Source organism: Trichosurus vulpecula, chromosome 2, assembly GCF_011100635.1.
Source record: "Trichosurus vulpecula isolate mTriVul1 chromosome 2, mTriVul1.pri, whole genome shotgun sequence".
NCBI classification, from domain to species: Eukaryota; Metazoa; Chordata; class Mammalia; order Diprotodontia; family Phalangeridae; genus Trichosurus; species Trichosurus vulpecula.
In genome coordinates, this window is record NC_050574.1 from 18,071,089 (window position 1) to 18,087,663 (window position 16,575).

Sequence of the window (16,575 nt, forward strand, 5' to 3'; positions counted from 1 at the left end):
TTAGATTTTTGGTCCTGATTATAAGGCACCTACAACTTTTACCTTCCACTTTTGGTCCTTCCACCAGCCCCGCCCCCTTACGTCCCCCCAGGCTCCTGACCACTATCCCTGTGGCTGCTCCTCGATCCCTGCCACCGCCCCACCCCCACCCCCCATGGCCCTCAGTTCCCCTCCAGTGAAGCCAGCTTGAGCACCTGAGGCTTCCGACATGCCCAGGCAGCTAGAGACATCTCCCTGGGTCTATTGCTAAGACTGTTGACACTTCGGTCCCCAACATAAATGACTTTCTTGTCTTAATGAGCAAACATCCTGGGCTGCAACCTTCCTCTCCTGTCTGGCCCCCTGCTGCGCTAATTGCCAGCTTTTAGATGTTTAGGTAAAAAACGGTTTACTCACTTGCCTTTGCTTACTGCTTACTGGAGAGACGAAGGTTTGCTCCTCTTCTTTCGGCAGGTTTCTCGGCCCATGCCCCAGGGAAATGCCAGCCGACAGGTAGGTGAGGCATTCTCTTTTCCCCCCTTGGATTCTGCCAACACATCTCGCAGGCCTCTTCCTGCCTGGTATTTTGTGCCTTTCTCCAGCCAGAAAGATGCCCAGGCAGCTAGCTGCCTTGGTCTCTGGTGTCTGTCTTGAGGGCATTTCTTTGTCCCCTTAGCTGTGAGAATGATCTGGAAACAGAATGTAAACAAATGGCCAATTCTTTTCTCCCCTTCTGCCCACCCAAAGGACATCAAAGGACTGTGACAGCTGGTTCAGGCCAGGGGTGAAAACTTCCAAGTCTTCAAACTGAAGCTAGATAAGAGTCTGTCAGGGTTGTCTGAGGTCTGTCAAGGTTCCTGAACAGGGCTGGGTAGGAGGTTAGAATGACGAATCTCTTCTGGCCCTTCCTACACTGGGATTCTTCTACCTAAGGCAAAGGGTGGGGAGAAGGGGAGGCAGAGTGAATAGAGGGGGGCACTTGGAATCAGGGAGCTGGATGCAGATCCTACCTCTGACACTCACTAGCCACCTGCCCTTGGCCAAGTCAATCCTATCTATAAAATGGAGACATCAGTAGCCCCTGCCTAGGAGAGTCAGCATGATACAGGGCCAGCTTTGGAGTCAAGAAAACCCTGGGGGCAAGGTCGGTCCCTGACCAGTGGAGGGGGGGGGCGGGCTTAGAGTCAGAGGACCTGGATTCAAATGATAGTGCTAACAGCAAGAATTCACATTGACATCATGCTAAGGTTTTAAAAATGCTTTACATGTTATCTCACTTGCTAATCACAGTGCTCTTGTGAAGTAGGTACTACTGTCATCCCCATTTCACAGAAGACCAAAACTTCAGCTGACTGAAGTTTTGTGATTTACCCAGAGTCACACAGCTAATAAATATGTAAGGCAGGATCCAAACCCACATCTTCCTGTCTCCAAATCCACTGGAGTACATTGCATGACCTTTATATCCCACCTTTCATGCTTATTACTTATGTGACCTTGGGCAAGTCATAGCCTCCCTTGGACCTCAGTTTCTTCATTCATGCAGTGGGGAGGTTGAGGTCCTGATAATTGTCTGATCATGGGCAAGTCCTTGAATCTCAGTATCCCAAAGAACTGAGTTGTGGAGACAGGGTGGCAGAAGTTTCAGGGCCAGTTTTGGAGGCAGGAAGACCTGGGTCATGGTAGCAGCACAGGGAAAGACTCCCCTAAGTCTTCCCAAGTCCTGCCTGTCTTTGACAAATACTGTCTTTGTGACTGTGGGTGAGTCATTTAACTTGTCAGTATTCCAGGTAACGTAAGGCAGTTCATCCTGGATGAAATTACAGCTTTGGGGGACCTTATTCTCCCCCAAATCAACAACCCTGCTCCCAGGGTTATTTATGAGGCCCAAATGATGAGCAAGCTTTAAAGGGTCATGCAAATGTCAACTATAAATTATTATTAAGGTACAGTCTGCAAGGATTCTTTTCTGTTGGGAACCTGCATCTCTTGCCCTTCAGTTCCCTTTTGCCTTGGTGGCCCTGAGGGGTCCAAGCTGCTTGAACTGCATGGCTGATTCACAACAAGATAGACCCCTAACTCACCTAAAACATGGGCTGGGGATTTCTGGCCTCCTCCTCCTTGCCACCCCCTGCCAATCGTGTGTTCTCACTGCTCAGTTGGTCTTCCTGATGAACCTCCCCTCCCTTTGTTGCTGCCATAACCCCGTTTCCCATCCCCATAGCCCAGAGAGCAGTGACTTCAAAGCCTGTCCCATCCAGGAGCAGGCTCTCCTCTGTAGAGATTTCCTGCTGCTTTCCTGCCAGGGATAGTGACCCTTCTGAGTTGTCAGGACCTCCAATAAGAGAAAGGTTTCTGGGAGCTTGTCTCGTTTGTCCAGAGCCCCTGGCTGCTGTCTCTCCGAGGAGAACTGATGGCTTCACTGGAAGATGCAAGTCTTTTGGGGTTGTATGTAGAAACTAACACCACCACCATTACCATCTTGGGCCCAAGGCAGCAGCTTCTGCAAAGGAAGGAGGTAAGTGACCAGCAAAAGGATAATTTAATGAAAGTTATTTTCTCTAGTGTGTGTGGGTGGGGGGTGGCCAGAACATTGGGCTTGGGGTTTAATGGCCCTGGGTTTGAATCCTTCCTTGGACAATTATCAGAGGACCTTGGACAAATCACTCAATTCTCTGGGGCTCTGTTTCTCTAACTTTAAGATGGGTTTGGGGGGGAGGTGCTAGATGGCTTCAAAGTCTTTCTAAACCTCTGTTCCTGAGACTTTTGAAAAAACGGCCTCTGAAATGTGGCATTTTGAGTTTTGGTTCTTAAATATTTTATGAATGTCTGTTTAAACAAAAAAATCAGAGTTCTTTTCTGATTGTCCCCTTCTGCCCTGTAACCATAGTCCCTGTAACAAAGTAGCCAGTCAGTCAACAAACATTTATTACGTGCCTACTGGACGCTAGATAAGGGAGCCCCATTTACAAAGCCACCCAAATCTGATAGTCCTGCCTTTGACAAGTACTGGCTGTGGGTCCCAGGGTGAATCATTTAACTCCATGCTCTCACATGCTAAATTACACAGGTGGAGTAAATCTCCACACCGGAAGTTCCCTATGCTGATGAGATCATAGGTTCAGAGCTACTCTCCGCCCTCCCTCCCTCAAAAAAGGCAGGGATGGGGAAAGGACAGGCAGCCTGGCTGACCATGGAGCTCGGAAGACCTCATTTGGAATCCTGCCTCGGATCCATACCGTAATGTGAACTGTCAATTCAACGGTTATGGAGTTTCCAAAATCTTCAAGGCTTTGTGCTAGAATCTGAGGATGCAAAGATGGAAACAAATTAATCCTTGTCTTCAAGTGGGCTCCAGTCTACTGGGAGGGGAGAGGGAAGCACAGGTACAAAATGTATACATAGAAAATAACATATGCAAAGTGACTGCAAAATTAGGTCAGGAAGAAAACGTTAACACAGGATCGGGAAGGAATCATGAAATGTACCTGGTAGGAGGAGGCTCTCAGCTGAGCTGCGAAAGTTGGTCAAGATTTCAAGATGCAGAGATGAGGAGGGATGGCATTCCTGGCATGGGGGACCACCTATACAAAGGCATGGAGGAAAGAAATGGGATGTTATATACTTAACAGCAAGTAGACCAATTTGGCTGAAAAGTAGGGTGCCTTAAGGGGAGGGGGGGTAATGTTAGATTAAAAAAAATAGGTTGGAGGCAGATTGTAAAGGGATTTAAATGTCAAATAGGTGATTAAAAAAAATTATCCTTGAGGCAAATAAGGAGTTAGTTAAACTTCTTGAGCCCTGGAGTTACGTAGTCAGGTGTCCTCTCAGCACCCCAGGCAACTGCTCTGAGATGTTAAAGAGAGAAGGTTTGCTGCAGCAGCAGTGGAAGAAGTGAAACCCCAAGTCTGGAGCCCCGTTGCTCACCCCAAATTTAATATTTTGTCCTTGTGGTCTCACTCCCTTTCTACTGAGATCTGGCTGGGATGCTGCATGCTGGGATCTACAAGGCTTTAAATGTCTAGACCTGGTTCTGGTCAGATGTAGGCGCCCAGATCTGAAACCGGGGACCCCATTATTGGATCGTCCTCTCCTTGGGAGATGATAGCATGCTGCAATCACGGATTCCGTTCCTCCTGATCACAGCGGCAGGCGCGTAATTACCATCTCCTGAAATAGCCCAAAGTTACAGTGTAATGGAAGACGACTCACATGACATTTGCTTAGAGTGATATTCCTGCTATAAATATCCTGGCTAGATAATATCTCCCGGCGAAGTCAGAGCAAGAATTATGGACGCTGGTTTCTGGACATGTGGACGGACTTCTTCCAGGGACCTTGACTTGGAGGATGTGGGGATAGTTACGGATTGAGCTAGTTTTGTGAAAAGGATGGATTTTTTTGAGATCGTGAGAGACACGAATCTCTTATGACTTGACAGGTGCTGAACACAAGTGTGGATTTTTTGTCCCTCTGGATGGTCAGTGGATACTATGCCTATTCCCTGGAAGCGATGTGTCCCCTGGGTAAGGGTCTGTCCCCAATCCTTGCTCCCTCTGATCTCTCAATATCCCCAGGTTTTCTTACTGCCTTTCCCCAATCCTTCTGATCAGCACCTTTCTTTTCCCACCCTTCCCTAACAGCCCAATCTTAGCTCAAGAAAAAAACTGAGGGTCTCAGAAAATGGATCCCTGATTCTTGTGCTCCTATCTCTCTTTAGGGATGATACAGGGTAGGGTGGGGCTGCAGGATAAAATGTCTAGACTGCATTTCTCAGCTGCTTTGGTCAGTCTGGTATGATCCAAGCACAGCTAGATGGCACAGTGGATAGAGCACCAGATCTGAAGACAGGAAGACTCCTCTTCCTGAATTCAAATCTGGCTTCAGGCCCTTACTAGCTACATGACCCTGGACAAGTCACTTCACCTTGTTTGCCTCAGTAAAATGAACTGGAGAAGGAACTGGCAAACTACTCCATTATCTTTGCCCAGAAAGCCCCAAATGGGGTCACAAAGTGTCAGACATGACTGAAACTGGACAAAACAACAAAGTAAATATAACAAGTATTTATTAAACACTTAGTGTATGCCAGATATTAGAGTTACAAAGAAAGGCAAAGAACAGACCTGCTCCCAAAGCAGCTCAGAGTCTCATGAAGAAGACAACATGAAACGACTATGTACACACAAGATATATACAAGATAAGTTGGAAATAATCAACAGAGGGAAGACATTCACACTAAAGGGGGATTGGGAGAGGCCTCTTGAAAAAGGAGGGATTTTAGCTGAGACTCGAAGAAAGGGGGGAAAGAGGGGGCAGAGATGGGGAGGGAGGGAGTCTCAGGAGGCCTGAGGGCAGCCAGTGAAAACCCCTCGTGTCAGAAGATGGATCCCTTATTCAAGGAACAACAAAGGAGGCCAGAGTTGCCAGATCAGAGCACTTGGGGTGTGGGGGAAGGTGGGAGAAGACCCAGAAAGTAGGAAGGGTTAGGATGGGCTTTAAGAGCCCGACAGAAGGTTTGCCATTTGATCCTGGAGGCAACAGGGAGTCATTGAAGTTGATTGAATGGGGGGTGACGTTGTCAGACCTTTAGGAAAATCAGTTTGACAGCTGGATGGAGGATTGACTGGAATGGGGAGAGATTTGAGGCAGAGAGGCCAAGCAGCCTGTCATTTCCACAATCTAAGTAGGAGATGGGGAGCAACACCAGGGCAGGGGCTGTGTTAGAAAAGAGAAGGGGCTATATATGAGAGATATCATGAAGGTAGAATGGACAGGATTTGGCAAGGGATTGGATACGAGAGTGAGAGAGAGGAGCCAAGGATGACGCCTAGCCTGGGAGCCTGGGTGACTGGGAGGGTGGTGCTGCTCTTGACCATATGAGATGGAATGGGGAGGGTTTGGGGAGAAAGAGAGTGAGTTCAATTTTGGACACGTTGAATATTTCCACAGCTTTGCACAGTGGTTGACACATAGTAGAGTCTTAATAATTTTTTTTTTTAATTTAAGTCAAATTGGGTTGATTCAAGACCTGGGTCCAATTCCAAACTCTGCTACTTACTACCTGAGTGACTGAGTCACTTAGCTTCTATGGACCTCAGTTTCCACATCTGTAATGTGAGAAGTTGGATTTGGTCATCTTTAAGGTCTTTTCTCACTTTAGATCTATGATCTTATAAGTCCTGGGGAGGTGGATGTGGGTAACCACAAGTGGCATGACTTCAAGTTTTTCCCTGTGGCCCCAACCACTCCCAGTTTTGTTCAATGACGCCTTTAACAAAAGGCACAGGCTTGCAGTGAGAAATGAAACATCAGGCTTGAAATGTAGATACTTCTGGGCATGGAGTGAGCACTGGATCTAGGGTTAGGAATTCCAGAGTCTCTGAGTCAAGAACACCCAGAGGTCATTGAGTCCAACACATACTGGGAAAAAAATCCCCTCTACAACTGTCCTGGCAAGGGGTCATCTAGCCTTTATTTGAAGACCTTCAGTGATGGGGAACTCACTACCTCTCCAGTCAGCCACTCTTGGATAGCTATCAGGGTTAGAAAGTTTGCTTGTTTGTTCACATTGATCATGGAAGGCAGCATGGTATGGTGGAAAAGATACTTACTGTCTTTGCCATCAGAGACTTGCCACAGTGCACAGAATGCTGAAATTGAAGTTAGGCAGACCTGAATCCAAATCCAGACTCAGATGCTTCCCAGCTGTATGGCCCTAGGCAAGTCACTTAACCTCTGTCTGCCTCAGTTTCCTTGACTGCAAAATGGAGATAACCTTGCAGGGTTGTTTGTGAGAATCAAATGAAATAATATTTGTAAAAGTACCCGGTGCATAGTAGGTGCCATAAAATGCTTATTTCCTTCTCTCTGCCTTTCTTAATGCAATGTAAGAGCTGATGGCATTACATTTCTTGACTGCCATGGCACACTGTTAATCCCTGTTGAGCATGTAGTCCACTAGCACTCCCAGATCTTCTTTAGGCAAACTACCAAAGAATCATGCCTCCTCTGTCTTGTCCTTGCCAGCAGTCCTAGATCCAAATCTTAACTCTCCTGTGTGTATTTACATTAATAAATGCTTCTTGACTTGACTTGACTTCCCCTCATAGGGCCTCAGTTTCTCCATCTGTGAAATGACTTCTAAAGTCTATGAATTCAGGTGGCAGATCTGAGATTCGAACCCAGGTCTCTCATTCAAAATCCTCTGGAAAGTGCTAATGAGGGTGACCTGATCCTTTCCTTGAGAGCAGTATTTGATAGGAGGTAGGAGATGGTAGAAAACCTGGCAGAAGACCTCGCCTATTTGACAACTTTGCCCTGAATGCAACATCAGCAAACTTTATCTGTTTACATAAGTTCCACATGGGACCCGTTGAATAAGGGTGACCTTCATCTCTTAAGTATTGGTTCAGCCTAGTTCAGCACAGGCTAATTATAAGAGAGCACAAAGCAGTCTCAGAATTCTCCCCAGGAAGGTGTGCTGGCCCAGCCAGAAGCTTGGGCTGTCAATTAAGATGCTAGTGGCAGGGTGGCTTTATTCAGCTGTGGGAGTTTACCCTTGATTATGCTTCACTGTCTTTTTCGGTCACAGTCTTGTCTCAGCCAGGCCCAGAAATCTTGGTTCAAATCCCCAAACAGGGACTGGGGCTAGTGAAAAGAGGAGCCAGATACACAGAAGTGCTGACCCTGAGAGATCTCAGAGTCAGCCAGTCAAACAGCTTCATGGTGACTGAAAACAGAGACTTTGTTGTGGTCAGCATCCCACCCAGAGATGTGCTCCAGAGCCAGGTGAGTCAAAGAGAACCCCAGCTCTAGCTTAGAAATTTTCAAGCTAGCTTTTGCTACTTATCCCACAATGTATTCCCGCCCAACTCACAGGACAGACTTTTTGGAGAATGATCGCCCTAGAACTGCCTCCCTAAAACTATAGACCATGAGCCCCCACCAATGTGTTTTCTCTTAACAGTCAGCCAAATGACACAATTAGCTTAAAGCAAGGGTGTTTATTGAAATAGTATAATAAGAAAAGTAGCAATAAAACATATACCACATACACCAGGGGCTCGCTCTTCCACAAATACACCAAGTACAGTGCTTGACATCTGGTAAGCACTTAAAAATGTTTTTCACTCACTCACTCATTCACTCATTCATTCATCTAAACAAGGCAGCAAAGTATAATTGAAAGAACACTGGAATTGGACTCAGAGAATCTAACTAGGAGCACACTTCAGTTTTTTTACTTAGTAACCTGTGTGGCTTTTAACCTTTCTCGTTAAGTCTCATAGATACATAGGAGACACACACTCACACATACACACACACACACACACACACACACACTATATGGGCACAGTGTATAGAGTACTAGGTCTAGAGTCAAGAAGACCTGAGTTCAAATTCTGCTTCAGACACTTTCTAGCTTTGTGACCCTGTGCTAGTCACTTAACCCTGTTTGCCTTAGATTCCTCATTTATAAAATGAACTGGAGGAGGAAATGACAAAGCACTCTGGTATCTTTGCCAAGAAAACCCCATGGACACTAGGCCCAGCACTCTATCTACCGAGCCACCTAGCTGCCTTTTATTTGAGTTCTCCACATATAGTATTACAAACTCTGTCCAAAGCTATGTGCTAAGTGTGAAGATTACAAAACCAAAATAGTACTTTTCCTCAAGAAGCTCCTTTTTAAAAAAATAAGAGAATAACCACAGATTTTGCTAGAGATAGACATACTTTGCATATTCCACAACTCAGATCTAGAGCTCGGAATATGGCTAGGTGGAAGGTAGAGGTTCAGGGATATTTAATGCTAAAATTATTATTATTAATAATAACTTGCAGTTATGTGGTGCTTTAAGGTTTGCAGATTCTCACAACCCTAGAAAGTAAGTGATATTATCATCCCCATTTTACAGATAAGCAAACTGAGGTAGTGAGAGGTAAAACAATTTGCCCACATTCTAGAGCTAGTAAGTGTCTATGGCAGGATTTAAAGTCAGGTTTTCCTGACTCCAAGTCCTGGGCTCCACCCACTGGGCCACTTAGCTTCCTCCCCAACCTCCTCCCTCCCTTCCATCCCTCTAGGCAGCTAGGTGGCACAGTGGATAGAATAATGGACCTGGCATCAAAGAAACCTTGAGTCCAAATCTAGCCTCAGACACTTCCTATCTGTGTGACCCGGGGGAAGGTATCTGTCACACTCTGATTCCTTATCTGTAAAACTGGGGACAGTAACAGCACCCCCCTCCTAGGGTTGTTGTGAGAATCCAATCAGATAACATTTGTAAAATGCTTTGCAAACCTTAAAATGCCACCATGTGATGGACGACACCTCCTGTCCCTTTAGCAATGCCAGGAAGCCCAAGGAGTCCCTGGGATGCAATCATTTTATAGGATAGACCTCAGCCTGGAGTTTGCGGAAGTGCCTCGTCCAATCTGCTGGACAGTGGAGAATTTTTTCCGTTGTGCTGGTAAGATGCCACTAATGCTCTTTGCACAGGACCTCTGAGACCACTTCAATTCAACATTGATCCAGCACTTACTGTATGCCAAATATTGTCCGAAGTGATGGGGATACAAAGGCAAAAACAAAATAGTCCTTGCCCTCAGGGAGCTTCCACTCATTTGGGGTAGATACAACCTATGCTTAGATTAGTCAAGATGAGTATCTACAAAGTAACAGAAAATGTGTTCAAGTAGTTGAGGGAGACAAAGAGAGGAGAGAGAGAGAGAGAGACAGAGACAGAGAGACAGAGAGACAGAGAGACAGAGAGACAGAGAAAGAGAGAGAGAGAGAGAGAGAGAGAGAGAGAGAGAGAGAGAGAGAGAGAGAGAATTAACACTTGGGGAGAACTAAAAAAGACCTAGAAGAGGAGAAAGCACTTGAACTGTACTTTGAAGGAAATGAAGGATTCTCAGAATTTCCTTTCAGCCAGGACATGGTGTCTGGGAGACTTCCTTTCCTGCGGGGCAGGTTCCCTGCCTGATAAAAGGTTGGTTCACTTGCTGGTGAAAAGAGTAGTGAGCTTTCCTTCTAGTGGGGTAGCCAAGGTTTATCTTTCCCAGAGAACGTAAGCTCCTTCAGGGCATGCCTTGTTTATTTTTGTCTTTGTCCCAGCACTTAGCACAGTGATGTCTCATAGTAGGCACCTAATTAGTGTTTGCTGAATTGAGCCTCTGCCACTCATTAGGTGTGTGACCTTGGGCCAGTCACCACCTCTCTAGGCTTCTGTTTGCTCATCTTTAAAATGGGGGGGTGGGGTCTGGATTAGATAAAGTCTAAAGTCCTTTCCAGCTCCAAATCTGTGATCTTCCAGATTCTGTGAGGCAGAGGTGAGTGCTTTTCCAGGCTTGGAAATGAAGCTTGAATGTGGAGTTTGGGAAATAGCTGGCAGGCCGGTTTGGCATGAATGCAGAGGACATGAAGGGAAATACCATGAAATAAGTATGGAAAAGTGAATTGGAGCCAGATTGTGGGGACTGTCAATGCCAGGCTGAGGGTTTTTTATCTTATTTTAGATCAAGGATTCTGAACTTTCTCTGTGTCATGGATCCTGGGGGCATGTTGAGGTTTAGGGGTGCTGGGAACCTAAAATAGTGACATGTGGGTCCTGCATTGAATGAATTCAACCCAAGCCTTTTTTCAGCCGAAGACAAAGTTTATTAGAACACCAGTCAGGGTGGGCGTGATTCTAAAAATCTGCGCTAGTGGCCAAATTTTAAGAATCTGAGCATTGGCTACTCTTGACGAATCTGAGCATTTGTGACACTTGTATTCACAAGTGGGCCAAATTGAATCTGAGCAATTTAATGGGGGGCAAGATGGACCTTATATACAGAAAGACTGTGGGAAGGATCTTGGAGGGGCTAAGTAGTGTGGGGTGACTGGGAAGTAACAGAGAAGGACTGGGTGCCCTAGGTGAACACCAGAGGCCTGAACCATGTGGCAAAGGGAGAATGGGGTCTAGATGGAATTAAGGGTGGGAAATAGCCTGGTGATTGGGGGTAACAGACACTGAAAGGCTGGGCTAGGTTAGAGGTAACAGAGAATTGGGAGACTGGACACAGGCCACAATGAAAGGCCGGTCGAGGAGATTACTGGGATGGGTCGATGCCTCAGGCAAATGCCAGAGATCATGGGGGAACATTGAAGGAAAGTTGACTGGGAGAAGCGTTTCTAGGGCTTATACCCTGCCAGGCATGCTGGTGAAGCCTCCTGACCCTTTCTCAGAGTGATGCTACAAATAAAGTACATAGGATTACAAAGGAAATGGATTATTTTAAAATATAGCTGTCAATGTCTATCTATAGATAGACCATCTACCTACCTATCTTCCCTCTTCTATCTCTCTATCTTTCTATCAGTTATCATTTCTATCTACCTCTTCTATCTACCCTACCCTGTCTCTATCTTTCTATCATCCATCCATCAATCTATCATTTATCTCTGACATCTCTTTTTCTAACTCTTCTATTTGCCGTTCTAAATTTGTCATGATCTTTCTACCATCTACCATTTATCTTTATGTGTCAATGCTATCTCTTACTCTACTCTCTATCTTTTACCTCTATCATCTCTAACTCTTCTAGCTACCCTCCTACATTTATCTTTCTATCACGTCATTTATTTCTATCATCTACCATCTTTATCTCTTCTTCCATATATCTCTAACTTCTATCTACTCCATCTATCTGTCTGTCTGTCTGTCTATTGTGTCTGTTTATTCATCTATCTGTCCATGTATCTGTCTATCCATGTATCTATCTATCTATCTATCCAACTATTTGTTGGTCTATCTATCCATTCATCTATGTCTGTTTGTCTATCTATCTATCTAGTCTATCTACTCTATCTATCCAAGTTTAGAGGGAATGGGGAGCCACTGAAGATATTTTGACTGGGAGAATGGCACTTGTGTCTTGTTTTGGAAGATCATTTTGGCAAAAGTCTGGAGGATAGGTAGGAGAGGGGAGATCCTGGAAATGGGAAGACCAATGAGGTGGCTACTACAGGGGTCCGGGGGAGAGGTGAGGAGGGCCTGAGCTGGAGCAGTGCGCCAGTAAGTGTAGAGGAGGGAATGGATGGGAGAGGATTTGCCCTGCCATGACCCAGCTTCCCAGCAACCTGGTATCAACACATGCAAAACCTCCAGAAGCAAAACCTATTAAAATCTTCGGGGAGGAAATGTACCTAATTCACAAACGCTGTGGCCACTTTCATCTCCTGGCTTCTCACTGTCCTCAATAGAAGGCAGACCGTGAAGGATATTTGACTCAGATGTTTGGGGCACAGGAATGCCCTGGTTACCAGGATATGATGTTTCGGTGCTGCAGAAAAAATGTAATTATATTCAGAACCATATTGAAAGATTAAAGGGGAATTGCTTTCCACATCTAGACCCCAAATTTAGATTTTAAAAGGAAAGCCCTGTGGGGACAGGGAATTAGGAGGAGGTTCTAAAACCCCGCCCCAAATGGAAAGATTTCTCTTGTAACTTGACACATTTTAAGAGCTCCACTTTGGCTCTTTTTTACACTTCCCTGTAAGATTGGTGTTAGTTCAAAAAGCACTGGACTCACAGTGGGGTTTTTTTTCCTTCCTAGAAAATAGAAGCTCAAGAATGATTTGGCATTTCTCCCCCAACTAAAGGGAAAATGCTCATTGTGGCTTTGCAGCCAGTATTGAATGCAATGCCAAAATCAATACAATGAGCAAAGCAGACTTTAGAAAGATTTGTGCATCCCTTGAAATGAGCATGTAGGAAAATAGACTCATCCTCCTCATTTCAGTCAAGTAATATTACCACCTAGAGCGAGTGGGATGTAATGGGTAGAGTGTTTCAGAGATCTGGGCTCAGATCCTGCCTTTGACACGTGCTGCCTATGAGACCATGGGCAAGTTATATAACCTCTCTGAATCTCGGGCTCCTCTTAGAATACTGGACCCCAAGTCTGGAGAGACCTGGGTTCAGATCCTGCCTTTTACACTTACTGCCTATGAGACCGTGGGCAAGTTACATAACCTCTCTGAATCTCAGGCTCCTCTTAGAATGCTGGACCCTGAGTCTGGAGAAATCTGGGTTGAAATTCTGCTTTTGACGCTTATGTGCTATTTGACCATGGGCAGATAACTAAACATTTCTGATGGCCAGCTTTTATGCTGTGGTTAAAGTTTGTAAAGTATTTCCCAAAGATTATCTTATTTGATTCTCACAACAACCTTGAGAGATAGGTGTTATAATTATCCTCATTTTACAGTTGAGGAAACTGAGTCAGACAGAGGTTAAGTAACTTGCCCAGGGTCACACATCTGAGGGCAGATCTGAATCCAAGTCTTGATTCCAAGTCCAGAATTCTATTCAAGTCAAGTATGGTCCAGTGGAAAGAGAGCTTATCTTCAATTCAATTAGACAAGCATTGATGAAGGACCTACTACACGCCAAGGACTGAGCTATGAGACAAAAACTGACAAATAGTCCTTCCCCTCAAAGTACTTATATTCTAATAGAACCCAGAAGAACTGGGTTTGAATTCCAAATCTGACTCTTACTAGCCATGTGACCACAGGCAAGTAGATCATTTAATCTCTCTGAACCTCAGTTTTTCCATCTATAAATGGTTCTACCTATCTAATAGGGCTGTTGGGGGAGTAAGCATTTTGGGGAACTTGAAAGTAGTAGTTTTTGTCATCATTGCTTTTAAAATCATAGATTTGGAGCTGTATGGAACATGTTTTAGGTCAGCTGATGTGACCTTTCATTTTACAGAGCGGGAAGCCAGGATCACCTCAGTGAGGTGATCAGGCTTGCCCACTATCATTCATGTACTAAGTGGCAGAACCAAGGTCCAAGCATGTAGGTCTTCTGATTCCAAAGCCAGGCTGAGTCAAAAAGACCAGAGTTCCTCTATTTTTTTGAGGGGGGAAGGCAGGCAGTTGGGGTTAAGTGACTTGCCCAAGGTCATACAGCTAGTAAGTGTGTCAAGTGTCTGAGGCCGGATTTGAACTCAGGTCCTCCTGACCCCAGGGCTGGTGCTCTACTCACTGTGCCACCTAAAGACCAGATTTCCAATACTTCTTATCACACTTGTGAGTTGTACAGCCATGTGCCACGCTTTCTGTTTCTGTGAACACCAGTTTTCTCACCTATAAAATGGGGACAATGAATACTCAGCTCACAGGCTGGTTGTGAAAATCAAGGAGTTAACAGCCAAAGCACTTTCCAACCTCAAAGGCACCATATAAATGTCAATTAAGCTGGGCTCCAGTCCTGCCTCTGACATGTATTGACTCCATTGTGATCCTGAGAAAATCATTGAACCTCTCAGGGCCTTGGGCAACCCTCCAAGCTCGTCAATTTCAGGACTGTAACTGACCTGAATTGGGGGAGGGAGTATTGATATTCACAACACGGGTGGATCATAGATCCCGAGCAGAGGTTCTTAACTTGGGGGCCTTGAGCGTATTTTTTAAAATGCGTATTTAGAGAACTGTATTTCAATATAATTATTTTCCTTTGTAGTCCTCTGTATTTTATTTTGTACATTGAAAAACATGATTCTCAGAAAGAGTCCACAGGCTTCACCCGACTGCCTAAGGGGTCCAGGATACACTCACACAAAAAGTAAAGAACCCTTGATCTAGGTCTGGAAGGGGCCGCAGAGACCATCTAGTTGAACTTTCCTGTTTTATTGATAAAGAAGCTGGGGGCCAGAGAGGTGAATGACTTGCCCAAGGTCACACAGGTAATACTCATAACTATAGGACCATAAGGTTTGCAAAGCTTTGCTTCATAGGTTTTTTTCATTCAATCTTCACTACCAACCCCATGAAGCAGGCAACAGAGGTAGCGTTGTGCTTAGACAAGGAGAGAAGAGCAGTTTATTTTAATGAACTGTCTTTTTTCTGTTGATGCCCATTTCCCTAGCCCTCAAAGACCAGCCTTCATCACCTGGAGTGACGGACCCTGAATCCTTTTCGGCAGAAGTCAGCCCATCAATCAACAAACATTTAAGTCCTTACTATGTGCCAAACACAGAAGAGTTGAAGTCAGACTTGCCATCCTCATTGACTACCCTGAATACTGTGCCCTCACCTCAACCATCTTCTCCAGCTCCACCACCATCTACTCCATTAGGCATGCAGCCGGCTTCCTCATTCTCTCTCCAAGCAGCAGGATCAGCTTCATCTGAAGGCCTGCAAAGAGAGCCTTTTGGGAGTTTTGTGTTGGAGAGCAGGCAACGTGAACAAGCAGTAGGCACAAGCCCAATGCCATGTCTTCAGTTGAGTGTCTTTTCCAATTCCCCTGAGGAGTACTTGGCATCAGCCAGGTCAAGGTCCCCATTTGGTTTGGGATACTTGACCCCAAGCAATCCCATCACTCCTTCAAACTCAACTAGCCCAACTCCAAAAGCAAGTCCTTCTGCCATTGTTTCTTTCCAGGAGAGTAATGGAAACCCCAAGAATCTCCAGTCTAAGGGCACTCCCCTTACAGCTCCCCTCCCTGATTTCTGGCTTCACTCTCTTGCCTTGAATCATGATAAAAGGAGCCCATCAAGGATTCCAATGACCATCCCACCAAATGGAGGATCCCCTAAGAGTGAAAAGCCCCCAGAAGCCACTGAAAAGATCCTAAAGAACGTTTTAAAAGCTATCGTGTCTGAACTACCAAATGCAGACCAGCAGGGCCAAGCCTTACTACAGAGGTCCACTACTTTGGCTACAGGTCAGAATGATAGCTCAAGGAGACATCCAGGATCCCAAGGAACAAATGCTCTCCTTCCCCAAAACTCTTCAGGTGGCGTCATCCATCCTCTCCTATCTTTCGCTACCCTCTCTTCAAAGAAGGAGCGGGAGCTGATCATGAAGCCACAGGCTGTGTCTGTAGGGATTAGAGGAGGCTCCATCATTTCCAGTGATCCTGGAGCAATGATAAGCCAGCAAGGCACAAAGAACCCCACAAATGAAGGGATGGTCCTGTCCCCACCTTCAGTCATGTTTCAGGATGATCCTACACCTCCTTCAGTGACCACGGGTGCTAATTCCCAGGCCCCCCAGCTGACCCTCCCAGCCCCAACAACCTCATCTAGTCAGCTCTTCTTAGTGCCAGTCCTGCCTCAGTTGGTCTCCTTTAGATCTACAAAGTATTTAGGGTCCCTGGTGCATTTACAAAAGGCATATACTACCCAGAGTGATGGTCTCAGAGAAATAAGACCTGGGCAGGACTTGGCCCAGCTGCCAGAGCATTCTAACCAGCTAAGAAGATTGATGGGGGGGAGCAGGACAGAGATAGATGTGAACCCCCAGAGGGAGAGTGGCTGGGTCAGTACAGGTCTCCAGGGTGGCAATCACCTGGCAGGTCAGTACTTGGCAACCACCCTTGCTGGAGGAAAGGCAGATACCCATCATGGTCACAACCAGACACAGGAAATGGCAGATCTCCAGAGAGCACTCTTCCCCATGTCAGAGATCACTGTGACCACTCAGAGAGACCCTCACTTTCTCCAAAATAGAACTGAGGAGGTATTGGTTACAAATCTGCCCCTGTCAGGACGAGAAGAGGCAGGCCAGCCAGTTCTGCAGGCTGAGTCAC

The 16,575-nt window shown here is 45.7% G+C and overlaps 1 protein-coding gene across 1 annotated transcript in view; it reads left to right on the forward strand.

Annotated features, from left to right (window-relative positions):
- The window catches only part of C2H1orf127 (chromosome 2 C1orf127 homolog), a 48,766-nt gene that overhangs the window by 13,366 nt on the left and 18,825 nt on the right, over positions 1–16,575 (forward strand). The window contains exons 7-11 of the mRNA XM_036743629.1: positions 454–492; positions 2,360–2,497; positions 4,421–4,505; positions 7,575–7,771; positions 9,333–9,456. Coding sequence (XP_036599524.1) covers positions 454–492; positions 2,360–2,497; positions 4,421–4,505; positions 7,575–7,771; positions 9,333–9,456 — 583 coding nt within the window. The remainder of the gene's footprint in view (positions 1–453; positions 493–2,359; positions 2,498–4,420; positions 4,506–7,574; positions 7,772–9,332; positions 9,457–16,575) is intronic.